General features: G+C 44.9%; 2 protein-coding genes across 2 annotated transcripts in view; both read left to right on the forward strand.

Annotated features, from left to right (window-relative positions):
- Positions 1–4,800, forward strand: part of RAB31 (RAB31, member RAS oncogene family) — an 82,127-nt gene extending 77,327 nt beyond the window's left edge. Inside the window, exon 7 of the mRNA XM_061131264.1 lies at positions 1,212–4,800. Coding sequence (XP_060987247.1) covers positions 1,212–1,309 — 98 coding nt within the window. The 3' untranslated portion in view covers positions 1,310–4,800. The remainder of the gene's footprint in view (positions 1–1,211) is intronic.
- A 190-nt stretch (positions 4,801–4,990) lies between these two features.
- Positions 4,991–10,430, forward strand: TXNDC2 (thioredoxin domain containing 2). Its single transcript, XM_061130724.1, has 2 exons — positions 4,991–5,248; positions 8,171–10,430. Exons 1-2 carry the CDS (start codon positions 5,053–5,055, stop codon positions 10,267–10,269), a joined length of 2,295 nt encoding a protein of 764 aa, XP_060986707.1. The 5' UTR covers positions 4,991–5,052; the 3' UTR covers positions 10,270–10,430.
- The last annotated feature ends 12,775 nt before the right edge of the window (positions 10,431–23,205 follow it).

Below are 23,205 nucleotides of genomic sequence, written 5' to 3' on the forward strand. Positions count from 1 at the left end.
CTGGAACTCTTCTTTTGTGTAAGTATGTTTAAGCTTTCAGTAAGTTTCAGGTAACTCAGACCACAGGATCTGAGTTCTCGGTGTGTTTCCACAGTGCTGGTGGCTTCCTGCTCTTTTTAAGGGGCTTGCCTCATTATTGTTGTTCAGTCGCTTAAGTCAATCTGACTCTTTGCAACCCCATAGACTGCAGCACACCAGGCTTCCCTTCCTTCATTATCTTCTGGAGTTTCCTCAGCCTCATGTACATTGTATTGGTAATGCCATCCAACCATCTCATTCACTGTCACCCCCTTCTCCTCCTGCCTTCAGTCTTTTCCAGCATCAGGGTCTTTTTCAGTGAGTCAGCTCAAGTGACCAAAATATTGAAGCTTCAGCATCAGTCCTTCCAATGAATGTTCAGGGTTGATTTCCTTTAGGGTTGACTGGTTTGGTCTCCTTGCAGTCCAAGGGACTCTCAAGAGTCTTCTCCAGCAGCACAGTTTTATGACTTAAGAAATCATAAGTGTATTGCATGCAGTACTTCCCTGGTGGCTCAGAAGTAAAGGATCCGCCTGCCAATGCAGGAGACTCAGGTTCGATCCCTAGGTCGGGAAGATCCCCTGGAGAAGGGAACAGCAACCCATTCCAGTATTCTTGCCTGGAGAATCAGTCCCATGGACAGAGGAGCCTGGTGGGCTACAGTTCATGGGGTCACAAGCAGTCAGACACGACTGAGTGACTAACATTTTGCTCTGCTTGTTTATGGTATTAAGATACTACTTCCTGTGAAAAATGTCTCTAGAGGCTTTCCCCCTTAACGCTCTGAGTGAGTTGGCAGGATGAGGGATGGAAACCCAGTGTTAATACGCAGCGTTGCTGGGACCATCGCAGTTCCCCAGCCAGGTCTATTTTAAGAAGCTGAGGCCTCACTGTTGCTGTTGAAACTGAGAGGCAGTCGTTCCAGTGGGCGGATGGGGGAAGGCTGGGAGCGAGCAGTATGCTGATGCCTGTGTGGAGAAAGCTGGTTTTACCTTTCCTTTACCGTCTATGTTTGACGTCACACAGCCCTGGCCGGGGGGTGGCGTGGTAGGGGGACACTGGGAGAGGTAGCCCCTCCACCTGGTTGCAGCCCGCAGGTTGTGCACGTGACCTGGGGGTGCGGGAGCAGGCCCCCATCTGTACAGGGGGTCAGCTGGGAACAACAACTCACCCTTGGCCTCCCTTCCTTGCAGGTCGCCAGATTCCACCCCTGGACCCCCATGAAAATGGAAACAGTGGATCCATCAAACTGGTGAAGCCAACCTCGCAGGCCGGCCGGCGGTGCTGCTGAACCGGGGCTGGGTCCCCTGTACTTGAAGAGGCCGGAGCTCCCTCCCTGGGCGCTGCCTCGGGGCCTCCCGCCTTGGTGGTCTGGCCCCTGGCTCAGAGGGAGGAGAGCCCCGCAGAGAACAGGGCAGGAAGTGTCCCTGGAAAAGGATTCTGGGAAACTCTGGGAACACCCACCACCCCGCCACAGAAGGGCCTTTGGTGTGTGAAATTCACTCAGAGGGAACGGATTTTAGGTATTAAGTAGAGTTGAGTTTTTTTTTTTTTAAAGCCTTAAAATATTCTTAAATTTGTACAAAAGTTTTACTGGCTTATGTGTGTGAGATTCTAAAGTGGTGTTCCATTCTGATTTCCTGTTTCTAATCAAATGTCAGGAACTTCTTCAGTGCTATTGCCTTAGTTATTCCACCAACCTTTTCTGAAAGGTCCCCTTAATTTTCCTTTCAGTGAGGTGTAATTGGACCATCTACAGTAGAACTTGAGCTTGTTATGAAAGTGGAGAAAGATGTATTAGGAACTGTTGTCTACATCTCTGACCTTTACTCCATGAACATTTTTCTAAGCCTTGGTCATATAAACCGACTAACCGAACCCAACTACAGTATTTCATGCTGTGCTGGGAGCTGGAGGCCTGGTGTTGGAAGTCATTTAGAGTCATTACCGTGTAAGCAGTGACAAATGCAGGATATAAATGTTATTCCAGAGACCACCTGGTTTGCATGACCTGCAGGGTAATAAATCCCCACTCTCTTAGGGAAGTTTCGCACAGAGTGTTATTTTACTAAGAGAGTGTGACATAGTGCCATATCCCTGGAACAAATTACCTGGAGGATGTTTGAATCTAAATTGTAGGGCAAACTTCTCATATTAAACAATATCAATGAATAATTGATTACAGGAAAGCCAGCCAGAAGAAGTACCGGCACAGTAAGATTCTAGACACCCCACCCCCCACCCCTGTGCCTGCCCCTCCTCCCTGCCCCGCCCCAAACTACGAAATCAGAGGGTCTTTAAAAGAGGCCAAGCTTTGGTGGGGTGGGTATTAAGGTTGAACAGAGGTCTACCTCTGGAGTGCCTGTTAGCTGCAAACGGGCTCTGATGAATCTTCCCTTTTCAGACTCCCTGTCAGCTCAATGAATTGTTTTGTACTCAGTCGTAACTGACTCTTTGCGACCCCATGGACTGTAACCCGCCAGGCTCCTCCATCCTTGGGATTCTTCAGGCAAGAATACTGGAGTGGGTTGCCATTTCCTCCTCCAGGGGATCTTCCCGACCCAGGGACCGAACCAGCATCTCTTATGTCTCCTGCATTGTCAGGCGGATCCTTTACCACTGAGCCACCTGGGAATCCCAGTGAATATCTTTAATTCTGAATCCAGTGGAAGGGAAGAAAATTGTCCCTATTGAAAGTTCACATCCTGTTTTCTTTCTAATTTTGATAAAAACCTGGGATGGACAAGTGGTTGTTTTCCTAGGAAGGCTCAGGATAGGAAGTGAACCTTGGAGGAGATTCAGATTGGTGCCTTTTGTCGGGTAAGATGTGGCTGACCAGGTAGTGCGGTAACAGGGCCAGTTGATACCTTCAAGGCTCAACAAACATTCATTGAAGACCTACAATGTAGAAATCAAGAAAGAGATCATGAGCCAATGAAAGACCTTGAACTTTCTGTAACTTGGTGTGAGCCATTCTTGAGCCCTGCCATGCTGGTCCCACCAGCCCTTGATCGTTGGGGATACTGATCCTACCATCAAAAAAAGTGAGGGTCCTTGTGAGATCAGAGCCCCATTCACACTTCTTCACATGGGCTGCAATGAAGAAAACAGTTTGAAATCTCAGACTTAGGTTTTTTTCAACTTGAGAATATGTTGTCAATTTGATGCTCTTACCACTTCACTCAGCTTGCGAGAATCATTTGACAATCTTAGGACATGGAAGCTGAAAACACTTACTTTTGGTTCAAGAGTTTAAACTCCAGACAGGTTTCCCTAAAACTGTTGGCAAATTGGAACTTAGACACTTTGGTAGGGCCTTTGCAGGGTTTTAAGGATTTTGTGCACCTTGTCAACATTATGGGCTCCATGATTCTGCTTGCAGGCTGAGCCATTATCTTGCCTCTTAACAAAGTTTAAAAAAATGTGGGTTGCACATTCAAGTGACCTCGTTCCAGGTGGCATGCAGGCTTATTTTGGAATCTTTCATCATCTGGCAGTCCCCAAGGACCAGAGCTTGTCTCTAGACAAGGTTGCCTAGCTAAGGAGGTGCATGGCCCGGAGGAGTTTGCAGCTTTGGGCTGGATGTTCAGCGCTCCCATCTTGCATAAAAGAGCTTGTCTTAACCACGCATAGCAGGCTACCCACCCGTGAGCCTATGGCTTAGTTTCAGAAGCCCATGTGGGTGGGAGCCACTTGTTTGCCTTTCTGTGCAGCCTTAACTTTTCAAGGCATCAGCTGGCCATGTGCCTGTAGTCACTCCTTGGAGCAGTTGTGGAAAGAGAAGACAGCCCTCGGGCACATAGACATTCACAGGAACGTGGGGTCTTTTCTGAAGACGGAGGCTCGAGCCTTGTCCACAAGGAGCCTTGCTTATCTTCCTTTATTTTGCCTTGAGATTACTTTCTGACTATGCTAATCTCTGAACCATAACCGTGCGATGTGATGTAAAGGCCTGGACATTAGTGTTCTTCCCAGTTGTCCAGCAGCGTCCTTCCCCCAGTTTCCCCAGATGTGCTCTTCTGTTTTCCTTCCTCTCCCATGTGGTACATATGCACACGTGTGTAAATACAACTTCAGATTTGTTACAGTGACATGTGATCCATTTCCCTGGCTGAGTGTGGCTCGTGACTCAATCCTGTAAATCGGGCATGGGCTCTCAGGGGGATTGTCTCCCCATGGGAATTCTCCCAGGTGGCAGTGGAATTGTGCCAACGCTGCATGCTCGTAATTGAGCTGACATCTTTATAGTGGGGAGAGGTGTGTCAGGGGACTTTGGCAGACCAGAGAAGTCTGGAGAGCTGAAGCCAGTCTTTAGCCAAGCAAAGGGCTGGACCCCGTGGAGGACCCAGGGGGGCTCAGGTGACCGAGATGTGTCCCCTGAGGTTGAGGAACGTGACCTGTGATGGCCCAATAGGCTACCCTCAGGGCCCTGCTTCTCTCTACTCTGCGACACTCATCACAACTTGAATAACGAGTGAAAGAAAGGGCTCTGAGCCACATTCAGCCCCGTTAGGTTCTGGTTTAACCTTCGTTACTAAAACCAGACCCAGAGATCCAGTGTCAGCACTTGATTGTGTACACCGCCCCCTCCCTCGTGTTTTCATAAGGGGCCTGTGTCTGGGCTGGACCCAGTTCTCACGTATAGAAGACACCGCTGCAGACCTTAGGACCTACGTGTCCACCTTGCATTCTGTAGTAAAGCACTGCCTTCCACGTCCAATTGTATCTGTTATTTTTGGTTTAATGCACACTGATTCATACTAATAAATATTTTAAGTTTTATGAAGTTTGTCTTTTTCTTACTATAATGTTGGGTTGAATAATTGGAATTTTTTAAGTCAGTTGCTGGCAGTGGGCAGAGGGGTTGGAAGACCTATGTCTTTAAGCTTCAGTTTCCTCGTAGATAAGATGCAGAGTGTAATTCAAGTGTACCCTTAACCACAATTCTGGAATCTCAAAAGCCTCAGAAGGGACTCTTTTTCTGAAGTTTGGTACAGACTCCTCTGGCTGTAAAACCAGAGCTGAACAGATGTGATGTTCTTTGTAGTTATTCATCCCACCAAGGAGAGGGGCAATGTCTGCATGTCCTGTTTCAGAAATCCTGCCGTTTGCTCATCGGTTGATCCTTGGCTCTGCTGTATGCTCTGTGATAGATGCACCAGATTGCTGTCAGAAAACCCAAGCAAGATTCTGAGTTCCCAAAACCCCTGCCCCGAAGGTGTCATACAAGGTACGATATCCACCATATTCGTGAGGAACTGTCCATGGGGACTCTGGGCAACCAGCGGGGCCATGTGTACACAGACTTCGACACCTGAGGGGTCTCCTGAGTGGGCTGCACAGGTTTCACTCGACAGAGAACACGTCTTTGAGTCCTGCCACAGAGCCGATGCTCATAAACAAGACACTCGAGTATAGTGACCTGCTTTGCCTCAGCTGCTGCAGCAGGTGTTTTATATCACACGACCTTCTGTTTTCACAATCCCTTTATCACGAGATACCATGATTGCACCCATTCTACAAATGAGGAAACCGACGCCCAGGAAGTTAGTAAGTCACATAAAACCATAGGCTAGGAAGAACTGTTGTTGTTCAGTCACTAAATTGTGTCTGACTCTTTTGTGACTCCTTGGATGTAGCCCACCAGGCTCCTCTGTCCTTAGAACTTCCTAGGGCAAGAATACTGGAGTGGGCTATCATTTCTTCTCCTGGGGATCTTCCTGGACCAGGGATCAAGCCCACATCTCCTGCATTGGCAGGTGGATTCTTTACCACTGAGCCACCAAGGAAGCCCAGACTAGGAAGAGAGGAGGAGCCAAATGTTAGCTTCTGTTATATGTTTTTCTTTTTCAATTAAGATTTTTAAAAAACTTTTAAAATGGAGATATAATTAACACATATTAGTTTAAATGTACAACATAATGATTCTATATTTGTGTATCTTGTGAAATGATCACCATGTAAGTCTAATTAACATCTGTCACCACACATAGTTACAAATTTATTTTTCTTGTGATGAGAACTTTTAAGATCTCTCTTAGCAATGTTCAAACATGCAGTGTGGTATTATTAATGATTAATTACATATTAATATATTGATCAATTATAGATACCATGCTCCTGGGGGATTTCAGCCTAAGGAACACAGTTTTACTCTGCTGACAGCTCTGTCTGCTGATTCCTGCCCTTTTCCCATAATATGTGGGTATACAGGGCTGTGCGAACTCTGGCTGGTTGTGGGTACACAGGGCTGTATGGACTTGCTGTTCCTGAGCCTCCCGCCTCCTGCTGGTTCCCAGGTGAGGCAGTTGGTCTGGCCTGGTCCTGGAACTGGGAACAGTTAAGGATGGAGGAGGCTGGCTGGGGTTGGGGCCCACTGGTCAAGCCTGTGCCTCTTGTCCTTGCCTCTCGCCGCAAATCCCCCTGCACTGTGGCTTCTTTGTTCTTCTTGAGCTTCTCCTGTTTAGAAGAGAAGCTCAAGTCTTAGAACATCACAGTCCCACTTGGAATGTGAGGACCTCCCTGGCCCAGCAATCTGCCCATCACCCCTGCTGCCATGGGCACATGGAGCCCACATGGCTGTGGCATTTCCTAGCCTTCCAGGTGGTGCGGGAGGCAGATGCTCCTTCGCATCTAGCTTTCCTCTGACCACATCCGACCTGGGTCCTTGCTGAAGCTTCTGCCTGGAGAGGGGAGGCCAGGCTTCTCTGTCACATGGATGGGGGGCCATGTCCTCACTACTGCCTTTTCTCAGTTAGGGAACTCCTCCGTGTCGTAATCTCCCTTCCCAACATCCAAACCGGACATCTGACCAGCAAGTAGGACTTCGCAGAAGAGGGTAATGTAGTTGAGAGGAGACGTTGTTGTTGTTGTTTAGTCATTCAGTTGTGTCAGACACTTTGACCCCAATTGCAGCACACCAGGCTTCCCTGTCCTTCACTGTCTCCTGGAGTTTACTCAAAGTTATGTCCATTGAATGAGTAGTGCCATCCAACCATCTTATCCTTTGTTGCCCTCTTCTCCTTCTGCCTTCAGTCTTTCCCAGCATCAGGGTCTTTTCCAAAGAGTTGGCTCTTTGCATCAGGTGGCCAAAGTATTGGAGCTTCAGCTTCAGCATCTGTCCTTCCAATGAATATTCAGGGTTGTTTTCCTTTTAGATTGACTATTTTGATCTCCTTGCAGTCCCAGGGACTCTCAAGAGTCTTCTCCAGCACCACAGTTTGAGGAGATCACAGAGGAGACCTTAGTAGATGGTTGTGGTGGCCGAGTCATAAAGAGAAGGCTGGGACTGGGGAGTCCTGGAGAAAGGGGATATCAAAGGTGGTTTCAAGTCATCCCCCTGGATGGGGCACTCAGCAGGCAGCCCAGCCCAGTATCAGGAGTGTGGGCTCGGAACCTGCCCCACAGATGAGCTCTGTGACCTTGAGTGGGTCCCATAACTTCTCTAAGGCTGAGTTTTCTCACTTGTAAGGTGGAGATCACAATGGGACTTACCTCAGTGGTTTGTTGTAGGGAATAATGCCTGTGAATTCATTGCGGGGACTGGGCATGGCCCCCCCCCCCCCACACACAGCAGCCCCAAAACCCAGAGTGTCATGAAGCTCTCAAATGGGACACTTGTGAAAACAGAGAGGGCAGGCCGGCTGTAGGTTCCATCCCAGTACAGGTTGTTACTCGATGTATGATGTTTGGTTGGAGAAGTTCGAAGGGGATGGCCTTGCTGGTGCCATGAGGCACCTGTGAAGTAGGGGTGGGTAGAGACCAGGAACTGGAAATGGAAAGCGATGAAGCTGGGTTCCTGGAGGAACCGGAAATGAGGTCAGACAACCAAGCAGAAACAAATGAAGGTGAGGATAAAGGTCAGGAGGAGGGAAGGGGGCTGCTTTGGGGACCTGTGTGCTTAGGGGGTCAGCTGCAGTGTCAAGCAAAGCAGAGAAGTTTGTAGTTAAAGGAAAAACAACCTAGGTGAAGATTACATGTAATCACATGCTGTTTGGTTTGTGTGGAATATGAGTATGCAAATGACTGTATCAGTTAGAAGACTACCTTCATGTACTCTAAGAAGGACGCCTGCCCGTCTTCCTTGGAGTAGATGATCAGAATGCTTTTGTTTCTTCTCTGACATTTTTATTTTTTTTACCTTTTTCTTCAGAAAATCCATTATTACAGGTTATGTCCAGCCATGTGACTCTCCAGGTCCCAGCACACACCCTGGAGGCCTTTGTCCACGAGGTCAGCAATGTTCAACGTACACATGTGGGGGCATCCGAAGCCCTGCAGGCCGTGCACACACTCCCACCTGAGCAGAGCAGTGACACCCCCAGCTCTCCAGCCCAAATTGCCCTGCCCAAGCAGGGAGACTTTCTCAATTCCTCAGCAAAAGCCGTCCCGTCCAAGCAGGCTGACACTCCCAGTTTCCCAGAAAAGACCATCCTATCAAAAAAGAGGGAAATTCTCAATTCCCCCCAGAAGAACATCTTGCCCAAGCAGGCTGCCTCCCCCAGTTCCTCAACCCAAACCATTTCACCAAAGCAGGGTGACATTCCCAATTTCCCAGAAAAAACCATCCTGCCAAAAAAGGGTGTCATTCTCAATCCCCCCAGTAAAACCACCCTGCACCAGCAGGCCAACACCCCCAAGTCTTCAGAAAAACCCACCTCGCCCAAGCAGGGTGACACCCCCAAGCCCTCAGCCAAAACCATTTTGCCCAAGAAGGCTGATGCCCCCATCTTCCCAATCCAAACCATTCTGCCCAATCAGTCTTATGCCTCCAAATTCTCAGAAAAAACCATCTCGACAAAAGAGGGTGACATTTTCAACTCCTCAGCCAAAGTCATTCCATCATGGCCGGCTGACTCCCCCAATTTCCCAGCCAAGATCAATCCATCATGGCAGGCTGACTCCCCCAAGTTCCCCGCCAAGATCATTTCACCTAAACAGGCTGACTCCCCTAACTCCCCAAACCAAATCCTCTCACCCAAGCAGACCGATTCCCCGAATTTCCCAGGCAAAATCATTTCATCACGGCAGGCTGTCTCCCCCAAGTTCCCACTCAAAACCACCCTGCTCAATCAGGTGGGCATCCCCACTTCTTCAGAAAAAAACATCTCACCCAAGCAGGGCAATACCCCCAATTTTCCAGCAAAATTCAGTTTGCCCAAGAAGAGTAAAACCCACAAGTTTACAACCAAAGCCATTCTGTCCAAGCAGGGTGACACCCCAAAGTCCTCAGACAAAACCATCCTGCCCAAGGAGGGTGAGACCGCCAAGTCCTCAGCAGAAACCATTCTGCCCAAGGCGAGTGAGATCCCCAAGTCCTCAGCCGAACCCATTCTGCCCAAGGAGGGTGAGACCCCCAAGTTCTCAGCCGAACCCATTCTGCCCAAGGCGGGTGAGATCCCTGAGTCCTCAGCTGAAACCATTCTGCCCAAGGAGGGTGAGACCCCCAAGTCCTCAGCTGAAACCACTCTGCTCAAGGAAGGTCAGACTCCCAAGTCCTCAACCCAAACTATTCTACTCAAGGAGGGTGAGACCCCCAAGTCCTCAGCCGAAACCATTCTGCCCAAGGAGGGTGAGACCCCCAAGTCCTCAGCCAAAACCATTCTGCCCAAGGAGGGTGAGACCCCCAAGTCCTCAGCCGAAACCATTCTGCCCAAGGAGGGTGAGACCCCCAAGTCCTCAGCCAAAACCATTCTGCCCAAGGAGGGTGAGACCCCCAAGTCCTCAGCCAAAACCATTCTGCCCAAGGAGGGTCAGACTCCCAAGTCCTCAACCGAAACCATTCTGCCCAAGGAGGGTGAGACCCCCAAGTCCTCAGCCAAAACCATTCTGCCCGAGGAGGGTGAGACCCCCAAGTCCTTAGAGGACACGGTCTGGCCCCCAGGAGGCAATAGCCTGCAGTCAGAGGAAGACGCAGAGTTCCTGGATGAGGACATGGTGAAGGTGATCCTGAGCAAAGAAGACTTTGAGGTGGCGCTAAAGGAAGCTGGGGAGCAGCTGGTGGTCGTGGACTTCTCGGCCACGTGGTGCCAGCCCTGCAAGACCATCAAGTCCTTCTTCCAGACCCTGTCCCTGAAGCATGAGGATGTGGTGTTCCTGGAAGTGGATGCCGACGAGTGCGAACAACTAGTGAGAGAGTGCAAGGTCAATTGCGTTCCAACCTTTCAGTTTTATAGAAAAGAAGAAAAGGTGGGCCAGTTTTCTGGTGCCCTGCACGAAAAACTTGAGACACTCATTACAGAATTAAAGTGATCATGTGTTACAAAAGCATTAGAAATAGTTGGCTGTTCATAGCTTCTGATCTTATTTATGAAAAAAAATGAGGGGTGACGAAAGTGTGTGTTCGAGTGGCACCTGCTTGTAAATCAGAAACATTAATTCTACCCTTTCTGAAAAGCCCTAATGTCTGTTGTGCCCATGTTCTTGTTGATGGAATGGGTGTGAAATTATAATATCATTTCCTCTGATGTAGATGGGAAGTCCAGCTGTCCTACTTCCCCCCACCTTTTTTTTTTTTTTTGGCCGTACTGCATGGCATGTGGAATCTTAGTTCCCCAACTAAGGATTAAACCTGTACCCCTTGGACTGGAAACCCAAAGTCTTAACTGCTGGACCATCAAGGAAGTCCCTGTCCCTTAATTTTTTAATCTTGATTTTTTTTTTCACTCACTCTTGAAAAAATTTTTTTCACTCACTTATGTAGTCCTAGTGGCAACATTGGAAATTTAGATAATTCTTTTGTTGTTGTTGTTCAGGAGCTAAGTTGTGTCCAACTCTGCCACCCTATGAACTGCAGCATGCCATCCTTCCCTTCCTTCACTATCTTCCAGAGTTTGCTCAAACTTATGTCCATTGAGTTAGTGATGCCATCCAACTATCTCGTCCTCTGTCGCCCCCTTCTTCTCCTGCCCTTGATCTTTCCCAGCATCAGGGTCTTTTCAAATGAGTCAAACAAGAGATGGCAAGAGTGAACATCAACATTTTAGGAATCAGTGAACTAAAACGGACGGAAATGGGATAATTTAATTCAGATAACCACTATATCTACTACTGTGGGCAAGAATCCCTGAGAAAGAATGGAGTAGCCCTTATAGTCAACAAAAGAGTCCAAAATGCAATTCTTGATTGCAGTCTCAAAAATGACAGTGCTTTTGGTTTGTTTCCAAGGCAAACCATTCAACATCACAGTAATCCAAGTCTATGCCCCAACCTCTAATGCTGACGAAGTTGAAATTAAATGATTCTATGAAGACCTACAAGACTTCCTAGAACTGACACCAAAAATACTCTTCTGTAGAGGGACATGATTTAATAATGGGTGGGAATTTCTTTTCTGATGTTCATGAACCTTTGGGATTTCTGATAAGATATAAGTAAAGAATTTGAAAGAGTCACGTATCTAACCTCCTTCATGTGTAGGAAGTGCTATGGAGATGTCAGGGAACTTCACAGGCTCTGTAAACCTCTAAAGGGTTCATTGGTGTCAGAGCTGAGATGGAGGACATGGTTCCAGATTTTAAGTTCGGACCTCTTTCTACTGACACGTACTCACACAATCTGAGACAACGCAAAACTTGCAGTTTGCTGCTACCAAAAGCTTTATGATTCAAATTTCAGTTAGTGTGACCCTTGCTGCCATTATGACATCAGCACCCTAGTAGTAAGTTCCTGCTTTGTCATTCTGGCAACTGGGTTTCCGACACCTGCTCTCAGGTGTCTCAGAGTATGTGTGTATGTACATATGTGCATATGTATGTACTCATATGGGCTTCCCAGGTGGATCAGTGGTAAAGAATCCACCGGCCAATGCAGGAGACACAGGAGATGCAGGTACTGTTCCTGAGTCAGGGAGATCCCCTGGAGGAGGAAATGGCAACCCACTCTAATATTCTTGCCTGGGAAATCTCATGGACAGAGGAACCAATAGGCTGTCCATGGGGTCACAAAGAGTCAGATACAGCTGAGCGCACACACACACACACACACACGTATACATATATGCATGTGTATGCATCTGATGCTGAAGCTGAAACTCCAATACGTTGGTCACCTCATTCGAAGAGTTGACTCATCGGAAAAGACCCTGATGCTGGGAGGGATTGGAGGCAGGAGGAGAAGGGGACGACAGAGGATGAGATGGCTGGAGGGCATCACCAACTCAATGGACATGAGTTTGAGTAAACTCCAGGAGTTGGTGATGGACAGGGAGGCCTGGCGTGCTGCAATTCATGGGGTCGCAAAGAGTCAGACACGACTGAGCGACTGAACTGAACTGAACTGATACATGTAGTTAAGGGAGGGGTACACAACTCTGGGAAGGCAATTCTGGGGGCCTGAGACACTGGGAGCAAATGAGTGGCTCTTGAGGGTCTAGTTTGATCCAGGGAGGAAATCTACACTATAAGAGAATTGGCCCATGCTCCTCAAACCACCTACCTCAGCACCATTCTCTTGACTGGATGATAATCAGACAGTGGCCAGGACAGAATCATGTTCTCTGTACTCAGAAGACTCAAATATGGACACTCCATTTTGCTAACTAAGAATCATGTACACTAAAAAATGAGCCAAGCAGCTGTTGTCACCTCTAATCTTTAGCATGAAGGAGAAATAAGACACACTTCTAATTAGGAGCATGATTCCAGATAATCATCTTGGCTGTGAGTGATGATAAATCTAACCAGAGTCTTTGTAAGAATCGATGGAAAACCTGTTTGAGTTGATAAGAGAACTTGACAAAATGGTGGTATTCAGAGAATATCCAGAAGTCAATATTGTCCTTTTGATTCAGTGATAAGTGATTGGGACTCTTCATAGGAAAATAGTGATGAAAAAATAAAATACCTGGCAACAGTCCTAACTAAAATGGTAAGGATGATTAAGACTAAATCTAGAAGTTTGAAGACATAGTCAACAAGTAGGTCTAAATGAAGTGAGACAAGATATCGATTCTTTCCACTTAATTAGTAGACTATAATTACCAAGCAACATTTCAATAATGAGTCATTGGGAGAACCTGAAAAAATACTTAAAACTCATAGATAGGAACAGACAGGAAAAAGTCTAAAAAGAGAAGTAATGAAGAGAAATTTGCCCTATAATTAGTATGCAGTATAATTATATTAATACTAATATACATATAATTAGTATAGTCATTGTGTATAAGTGAGATGATACCAATAGTATTGAGGAAGGAAGAAAAGAGAGCAATGAATCATAATAATAACCAAAAACCAGAATTTGATGTGTAAATAGTAATATAGGAAAAAGAAAACATTTCAGTTCAAAGGACCATGACTAGATTATTATATTTTAAATTGTATAGCAAAATTCAGATCTTTGGGAAAAAAATCAGTTGACATCTTTATTCCCATGCCAGATACCAAATAAATAAAAATTGGATTTAAAAAATTAAAAAATAAAACATGAAATCATTTAAAAATTGAAGATTTAGTTAAATCTTCCACCCATCTGATTCATGTATGGGAAAAGAATTTTTTAAATATAAGTGCAATTAAAGACTTTTGAACATGTAAAACATTTAAACATTCCCATACCAAATTAGAAACACAATAAGAAATAAAAACAAAAAATATTTGCCAAATACATGACATAAAATTCAATGTTTTTACTCTACAAAGTACTCCAGCAAATCAGTAAGAAAAATGGAGCACCCCAACAGTAAAGTAAGCCAAAGACACAGTTTATATTAGAGTAAGAACAAATGGGTGATAAACATGGACATTTTTTACTGATAGGAAAATACAAGCAAAAGTCACCAAGACTTTGATAGCACTGGGATGCAGGAAAACAGCCACTCACCAGCTGCCAAGAGTTAAGATTCTGCAAAGCCTTGGGACACAGCAGGATAACAAAGGTGCAGACCCTTTGTGAACCTGAGCCTGTGCACCCATCTGCTCCAACTGCCATGGCTGCCGGGACACAGTCCCACACAGTGTGGGGTTAAACAGACACGTCTCTCTCACAGCCTTGGGGGCTGGAAGTCCGCGGTCAGGGCGTTGTCAGAGTTGGTCTATGCCGAGGCCTCTCCCAGGCTTGAGATGGTTCCTTGTTGCTGTTTTGTCTTCACGCGCAGGCCTGGCATCTGTGTGCCCAAATCTCCTTCTCTTATGACACCAGTCAGATTGGCCTAGGGCCCACCCTAACAGCTTCAGTTTAGTTTAGTCAAGTCTTTGAAAAGCTTATCTCCAAACACAGTCGTTTTATGGGTACGGGGGCTGGGAATTCAATGTGTGGATTTGGGGGAGGACATAATCTAACCCTTAGCAGCTCCAGCTGAGGCTCAGGCTCTGGCCTCTGGGCTGCATCTCAAAAAAAAAAAAAAAGGTCATTTCCAGGAAGATGTAGGAGCTCACATCTGGACACTGCCAATCAAGGAAGAGGGTGTCCTAAGAAACTCTGCCTCAGGGCCCCATGGAGTCAGTCCAACAGTGCCAGCCGGGGCTTCTCCAAAGGCCTGGGAGGACATGGTGCCAAGTGGTCTGTGGCCCTCCTGGAATGCAGGCCTTGAAGCACAGGCCGAAAGACCATGATGCTGAGGCCACAGGTGCAGTGAGGCCAGTCAGTGTCCATTGCTCCAGACGATTCCCCCACCTTGAGAGAAGCCACGGGGGCTGGGAGGGCCCATCACCAAGCTCCCATACTGCAGGGCAAAAGGCCTGTGCTGACCTCTTACCCTCAAGCAGGCTGGCCAGGGGGAGGCGATGTCAGATCCCCTTCTGCTCCCCCTGCAGGAGGGAGGGGAGTGAACTCAGGGTGGTCAGAACCAGGTTAAACCAGCATTTCTCAAACCACTGGTCATAAAACCACATGCAGAGCTGCTAAACACCCAGATGTCCAGGCATCTGTTCTTGAAAAATCAGATTCAGTTATACATCCAATCAGATTTCCCCTGTAACTATAGGCCTTAAAAATAAATAAACTCTATGCTTTATTCAAATGACAAATTATAACACTCAAGTTTCACAAAAGACAGCACATGAAACACAAATCCAGAGAGAGTAGGAAACGTTTATGAGCTAAGCACTCAGAAACATGCAAAGGATACGAACAGGGTGAGAGAGTTTGGGGGTCTGCTTTTCAAAGTGATGCTTTAGAAATGCATTTTTCTCCAAGTGTGAACAATTTAATTTTATGATGGGGATCCACACAGAGGTTGAATTCATAGGGGATTCATCCTGTTCCTCGGATGCTTAACATGTCTGTCTCTTTGAGGCAGAAATATTCAAATGTTTTAAATAAATTATACTCAGTAAATATGTAAAAGATATTGGTAGATTGTTGCTTAGAGAATCCCATTGTGATTTGGGCAGTTTTTTAAGATCTTGCAAAGAAATTATGAAATGGTACATTCTGTGGAGATAGAAGTTAACTAAAAAACAAAATAAACCAAAAAGTACAAGGAGAAGGTGGCTGCAAATTCTAAAATAATAGTGGCACTTTAATCAGGAGCTCCTTTAACACCCATGGTGAAAAGAGTCAGCCACGGCAACAATGATGAATATAAGGATCAGTGTAGCAAGGAGCCAGGTAAAGCTTCACGGTTCAGGAAGATCAAGATTTTCAGATTCTAGAGCAGAAAAAAATGATTGATTCAAATATATGAAAACATAGAAAGTGGTGAACATGAGGTTAAGGTTGGTAAAGAGAGGCAGTGACTGAAATGAAAGAAGGTGAATTGTTAAAACTGGGAGAAAATGTGATTTTTCTGTTGCCTGTCAGTAGGAATTGTGGTGCTTTTATGATCAAATGTCGAGTCGGCTTCTTTTAGGTTAAGATGGTGATTTCAAGCAAGAGTGAGAGGTGGCCTGGGAAGATGGGAGAGGAGCAGGGCATTGAGCGTGTCCATGGTCTTGACTGCTTTCACTAAACATCCAGGGGCCTCCAGCCTCCAGAGACCACTTACTGGTGGGGTTTGAGAGTAGACAGGAGGGCAGCTTGAAAGGCAAAGCTAAATGCAGCTCTGATGACTCATAGATCAATAACTTTCATGGACATGAAGATGGCTTGGAGGAAGTCACCAGCCAGCTAACGATTCTCAGAAATGGCGGATGAAGCCAGTCGCCTCCCAGAGGTTTTAAGAAGATTTCCTTTAAATCACGCCAGTTAAGGAGGGCCAGGCTGTGGTGTGTTGTTACACTCGCACGGACAGCCAAGTAACTGGAATCAGAGAAGCCTGTTAGTGAACCAATTCTACAGTGGCTTTTGGGGCTCTCCTTCCTATGTTCATCTCCTTAAATAATTTCATCTCTCCCTCTGAGCTCGAAATCACTCCTATGATAAAGGTGATTACTTTCAAATAAACTTTTTTTTGTATCTGAGATTTTTTTTTAAAAAAGCATTTACAAATCTGAACAATAACCTCACTTCATTTTGGATTGCTACTTTCATATATACATTTAGATGTAAAGATGCTAAAATAAAATTGGGAGTTTTGCACATTGGATAACAGCTGCCATCGTTTCTCTTCTTCAAGCCCCACCCGTGGTACTGATTCTTTCCCTACAGGCTTTAAAAAAAGGGCCAAGATTTATTATATATGGTTCAGACACTACATATGTTTATTGTTGATATTTGGGTTGAAGGCAGAAAGACGGGTGCATATGTCAGAAATGAGCTCTATACAGAGCCAGTCGAGAAACTGTTTTGAATACAATGAATACTTGGAAATCACAGGCTCTCCTCTGGGAAAATTGTTTAGAGGTTCATAGGACACTGAAAACTCCTCTGTTTCCAATTAAAATAAATTGATTTGTAATTCTTAGGACTTTTCTATACCTCATTGACTTGCTTAAATGTGAGATCTTGATAACCCTTGTTTATCTCCTGGATGGAGATTCCATGTCTTTGCAACATTTCAAGTGAAATACATCCAAAGGTCCCCTCTGTAGGAGGGAAGAGTTGAGCTGACCAGCAGGGCCATGGGGACTTCCTGCAGGTCAAGGGTGAGTCAGGTCTCTCTCATTTCTGGCAGCAGAGGATGCCAACAAGCAGAAAATGAAGCAGTGAAGATGAGACCCAGGAAACTGGGAGGGGTCTGTAGAAGTTGCCAAAGCCACAGGGGTGATCTGTGGGTACAATATGGAACCTGGTTACTGGACATAGGAATAAGATGAGGTCAGGGGAGATGAGGGGGAAAGGACGAGAAGCGGAGGAGGTGGTCACCTGGGGCAAGCAGCGATGAGTGGGGCAGAGGTACAGTGCAGAGCTGGGTCATTCTGGCTTCAAGGCCATAGTCAGGACGGACAAAATCTGCTGCTGCTCTTTTAATACATTTGTTGTTTAGTTGCTCAGTCATGTCTGACTCTTTGCTGCTCCATGGATTGTAGCCCACCAGGCTCCTCTGTGCATGGGATTTCCCAGGCAAGACTGCTGTTTCCTCCTCCAGGGGATCTTCCCCACCCAGGGATCGAACCTATGTCTCCTGCATTGCAGGCGGATTCTTTACAGCTGAGCCACCGAGGAAGCCCTGCAACACACTCATGATTTCTTAAATAAATCATTGGGTGACACCAGAAATCTAGAATTGTATTGCTTATGAAAATGTGAGAAAGTGGATGGCTGTAACTAGAGTGTATTTACCGGTCTTACTCTAAACTAGGTAATAGCCTGGGTGGCCAAAAACTCCATCTGAAATACAATATGTTTAATCCTGTAATGGTTTGCCATGCCTGATGAAAGACAATACAAAGTTTGCTAATATGTGGGGGAAGGAACGAGCTGGGTCTGAGGCGGCCTTGGGTATTCTGTGTACTTCAACTTCAGATAATTTTCAACGCTATTATTTAAAAAAGAGAGAGACACCTAGATTTGTTTAGTAATCACTGGCGAATTTATATATAACTTAGGTAAATGTTACTTTTCACAATGCCTCAGTTATTTTTATGAGAGAATTAGAAACAGGGAAATAGTTTTCACATCATATAAAACAATCAGTTGATTCAATGTCTTTTATATTTTCAATGAGTAGTAATTATACCTTTTCCTGTTATTACATTTCTCTACGTTGTGTTATTTGTCAGAGATGATTTTAACCAAATTCTGAAGTTGATGTGAAATTTGTTAGTACGCATAGTAGTAGACTAAACAGTGGCTCCAAAGATATTAGAGCATAACCCCAGGAACCTGCAAATGTTACCTTATTTGGAAAAAGGGTCTTTGCAGATTGTGGTTAAATTAAGGGTCTCGAAATGAGAAGATAATCCATAATTATCTGGGTGAATCTTAGAGGTCTTCAGAGTGGAGATATCCAAGAGGGGTAGAAGGTGACTCAACACACACACTCACACATAGACACACACATGCACAGGAGAAGGCATTGTGAACATGGGGACCAGGTAAGGACTGCCAGCAACCACCAAAAGGTGAAAGGATTAAAGAACAGATTCTTCCCTAGCGTCTCCAGAGGGGTTGCAGCCCTGTTCACACCTTGATTTTAGACTTCTGGCCTCAAGAGCTCTGGGAGAATAAGTATCTGTTGTTTTAAGCAACACTTAGTGGTAATTTGTTACAGAAGCCACAGAAAGCTAATATGCTGCTGCTGCTAAGTCGCTTCAGTCGTGTCCGACTCTGTGCGACCCCATAGACGGCAGCCCACCAGGCTCCTCTGTCCCTGGGATTCTCCAGGCAAGAATACTGGAGCGGGTTGCCATTTCCTTCTCCAGGAAACTAATATACTAATGAATAAAACAATTTTACTGTTTGCAGTAGATGCATAAACGTAAAAGAGCAATGAGAGGTTGGTGTTAGGATACACTGAGGATCAATGTGTTCCTGCACCTGAAATAAGCATTTCTAGCATGATGCTTTCTTTAATGGTCTAAGAAGTTTGTATTCTGTCCAGTTATAAGAATATTATTCATACACATCTTTTAATTATTTTCATTCATCATAGAGTCAGGTAGAATGGACATGTTGGCTATTTTTTCATAACCCACAAACCATTGCATGCAAAATACAGTTGTATGTTTTATTATATTTCTCTTTTTATTTAGCTCCTATGCTAGTTTTCTGAACCAAGAGGATGGTCAATATCACAGGTCGCACATGAAAGATGACCAATGAATATTTTTTTTGACAAGGAGATTTTAAATTAAAAAATTTAGTTTTATTCAAGTTTGGTTGATTTCTATATATATGTATGTATATTCTTTTCCATGATAGTTTAACATGGAATATTCAATATAGTTCCCTGTGCTGTACAGTAGGAACCATTTAGCACAGTTTAGGAACTGTTTATCCATCATATATAGAATAGTTTGCATCTACTAATTCCAAACTCCTAATTCACCCCTCCTCTAATCCCCCTCCTCCTTGGCAACCACCAGTCTGTTCTCTATGTCTGTGATTCTTTTTTTTTTCTTCCGACCCCTCCACCTGCCCTCCTGTGATTCTTTTTTTATTTCATAGGTAAGTTCATTTGTATCATATTTTAGATTCCACACAGAAGTGATATCATATGGTATTTGTTTTCTTCTTTCTGACTTACTTTACTTAGTATGATAATCGCTAGGTCCATCCATGTTGCTGCAAATGGCATTATCTTATTCTTTTTCATGGCTGAGTAGTGTTCCATTATATATGTACCGTATCTTTTTTATCCATTCAGGAAGATGGCCTATGAACGTTAGCACATTCATTGGAAGGCAAACAAAGCTATAGGGAAACAGTGGTGTTGGAGTAGGAGACATTTCTAGGCCTTCCCCCTGGATGGGTGAAGGGGTATGTGCAGGAACGGAGGCCCCAATAGGAAGCCATGCGCCGGTGCTCCGTCCAGGATCCATCGATGGAAGAGATGCTGAGTCCCCAGGAGGAAGGAAGGGAACACTGCAATGATTCCCTCAGGACTACCCCCAGAGGGACCTCTGGCCTTTAACTCGGGTCACTACAGGGAGAAGGAAAAACCCGGATTTTCCAGTGTTTTGGGCACAGTCTTAGCTAACATGTATACTGCAGATCAGAAATGCCACCAGACGTGTATCCCTCAGCCTGCTCCCTGCTATAGGGTGCTTTACCAGTGGCCCCCTTACTGCCACATCACCCACCTGATAGTCGTTTTCTTGGGCCCTGAGGGTAAAATGCGCATCTCAATGATTTCCTGAGAGAGAATGTACAGTCAGGGACCAAGCACCCTTTACTGCACTGCCAACATGCAGTAATTTATGTGTAAATATAAATTCTGGAACTTACATAATCATTTCCAAAATTGCACCATTACTAGGTCATCTAGGTAGGCACACTCTAATTTGCTTAATATATTTCTTCTGAAACTGAACCACACTATAAGCTGGATCAGTGATAAACCCCACATTCTCCGGGCTGGACTTTACATGGAACTACAGATTCTTAAAGGACAAGTCATTCACCTTAAAATCCACTGCTAGCATCTGAATTGTGATTTCATTCCCACTCTTTAGCCTGACAATTCTTCAAAATTCATGTTTCTATTGATCTTTGGCCAGATTAAAAATAGGAATAATTATATCTTGGTTGCCACATGCTTGTTTTATTTCTCTGAGCTTGACAGCTCACCCTCCTGGGCAAGGACAAAGGGCAAGAAGCAGTCTGGCAGCTCAGCCTGCTGCTGACTCCGGTCAGGGCGCAATGCGGGTAACCCAGGCCACCCTGGAAGGTGAAACTGGCCAGAGGAGGAATCGATGCTGCCGTGGAGCCCGGATGTGTGTGTCACTTGTCTTTGCCAGCAGGCTCCAGCCCTGGGCTCAGTCATTTAAAGAGAGCTGGGAGGCGGTAAATAGCGTGTGAAAAAGATAGGCATGTGTGTGTGTTTTCAAGGGTTCCAGGCTTTTTTTTTTTTTTTTTTTAAATCACCTCTGGAAGGAAGTAAAACCTTAAAATCACTGAGGCTAGGATAAATTAAATTTCTCAGTCTTTTTTTAAAAAATTGAAGTATAGCTGATTTATAATGTTGTTTTAAATTGTGCTGTACAACAAAGTGATTCAGTTATATGTATATACAATATATTTTTTAAAAAAAATATCCTTTCCACTGTAGTTTATCATAGACTATTGAATATAGTTCTCTGTACTTCCCAAGTAGCACAGTTATTAAAGAATCCACCTGCCAATGCAGGAGACATGGGTTCGATCCCTGGGTCAGGAAGGTCCCCTAGAGAAGCAAATGACAATCCACTCCAGTATTCTTACCTGGAGAATCCCATGGACAGAGACTGGTGAACTGTAGTCCATGGGGTTGCAAAGAGTAAGACAGGACTGATCATTAAGCCCATTGAATATAGTTCCCTGTGCTATTCAGTAGGACCTTATTTATTCATTCTATATGTAATAGTTTGCATCTGTCTAAAAGCCCTTCCCACTCCAGTGTTCTTGCCTGGAGAATCCCAGGGACGGCGGAGCCTGGCGGGCTGCCGTCTATGGGGTCGCACAGAGTCGGACACGACTGAGGCGACTTAGCAGCAGCAGCAGCAAAAGCCCTTTAGTTCCAAGGAAGGTCCTCCATCTGAAGAAGCAGCTTGGTGAGTTTCTGTGATACAGCCATGTGATTGCATTGGAATAAAATTAAATCTACATACTTGGCTTTGATTTCTATTAAACATATAACAAGTAGACAAGGGCTAAAGCCACTGTACCAAGTAAAGTGCTGAGGATATTACAGTGTTAATGCCTCCTCTATCAGTTTGATATACTTCTTTCATCATACAAACCTGCCATATGAGTTCATGGGGGTCAGGAGGGTCTGGCCACACCTCCAGATCCACTCAAAAGATGGTTGACTCCAGGGTTCCTGCCCACCTCACAGGTGTTCTGGTGGTAGTGTGTGAACTCATCCCATCCACGTTTAGGTTCCTGATTGTAACTGCTCAGGCCCCACAAGGCTGGGTTTCTACTTAACCGTGGGGTCACCCAGGCTTCACTTGGGTCACAGGCTCAACCCACATGAGTACAGGCCCTTATCTCCGTACTGAAAAGTGTCCCGCAAATGCATTCTTATTCCTGTTTTTTAATGTCATGGTTAGAAACTTACTTAATGTGCTGACAAGATATATCCAGACTTGGGTGACACATAGGGATCAACAGGAGAATTGGACAGAATTTCTTTGGAAGTAACTATTTGTCAGAGTGTGCTGTTGAGTCTCTAGTGGTGACAGCTTCATTTTTTAAATTATTTTTTTCAGATACATTTATGATTCTAAGGAGATAATGCAACTATATAACCTCTAAAAAGGAGCCGAAACTGAATGTTTACCCCTGCCTGAGAATGCGCAATTATAAAGTAAATAACAGCAATGGTGACATTTACTATCTTACGAGTGCCAGACATTGTATTCAAATTCAAGGCTCCTCTCCTTTAATTTTTACAACAGTAAATAGTTGTATTATCCCCTTAGAAAGTAAAAGGCCAAGAATTGAACCCAGACTGGAGTAAGCCTAAGCTCAGATCCCCAGTATTGCTTTTAAAAGGCCAGGAAAAGTGATGTAAAAAAAAGCCATTGAGAAGGAAGGAGATGGCCAGGGCTCTGTTACAGAAGGACCTGATTAACTGTGTGCACTGAACAAAAGAAACGCTTTCGTTCTTTTATTTTATTGTGATAAAATATCTCTGACACAAAATTTACCATTTTAACCATTTTTCCAGTGTGCAGTTCTGTGGCAGTTTGTCCCAAACAAGACCTCAAGCAACAACTGAAATCAATGAATAAAAAAAAAAAAAACAACAAAACCAAGGTTTTATTTTCAGAAAATCCTACAAAATTATCTATTTATGAAGTATCGCATTAAGAAGATGACATCTAGTTGTGGATTTAAATGTCTAACAACTTAGATACGTGTATGGCTGATATTTCAAAGGAGCTATCAAACTGTGGGATCTATCTTATAACAATCATTTATTAAAAGCTCAGTGTTTGCCAAGTATCACACCGAGCACTTTGTACTCATCGGCGAAAGTAAACAGAAGTTGGAATGTTGCCATATTATAGATAAGGTCATGAATGTAATTGCACAAACAGGGCAAAAAGTGATGGAGCCTGGATTTCAGTATCAGTTCAGTTCAGTTCAGCTGCTCAGTCATGTCTGACTCTTTGCAACCCCATGGACTGTAGCACGCCAGGCTTCCCTGTCCATCACCATCTCCCGGAGCTTGGTCAAACTCATGTCTGTCGAGTTGGTAATGCCATCCAACCATCTCAT

Source organism: Dama dama, chromosome 27, assembly GCF_033118175.1.
Source record: "Dama dama isolate Ldn47 chromosome 27, ASM3311817v1, whole genome shotgun sequence".
NCBI lineage: Eukaryota > Metazoa > Chordata > Mammalia > Artiodactyla > Cervidae > Dama > Dama dama.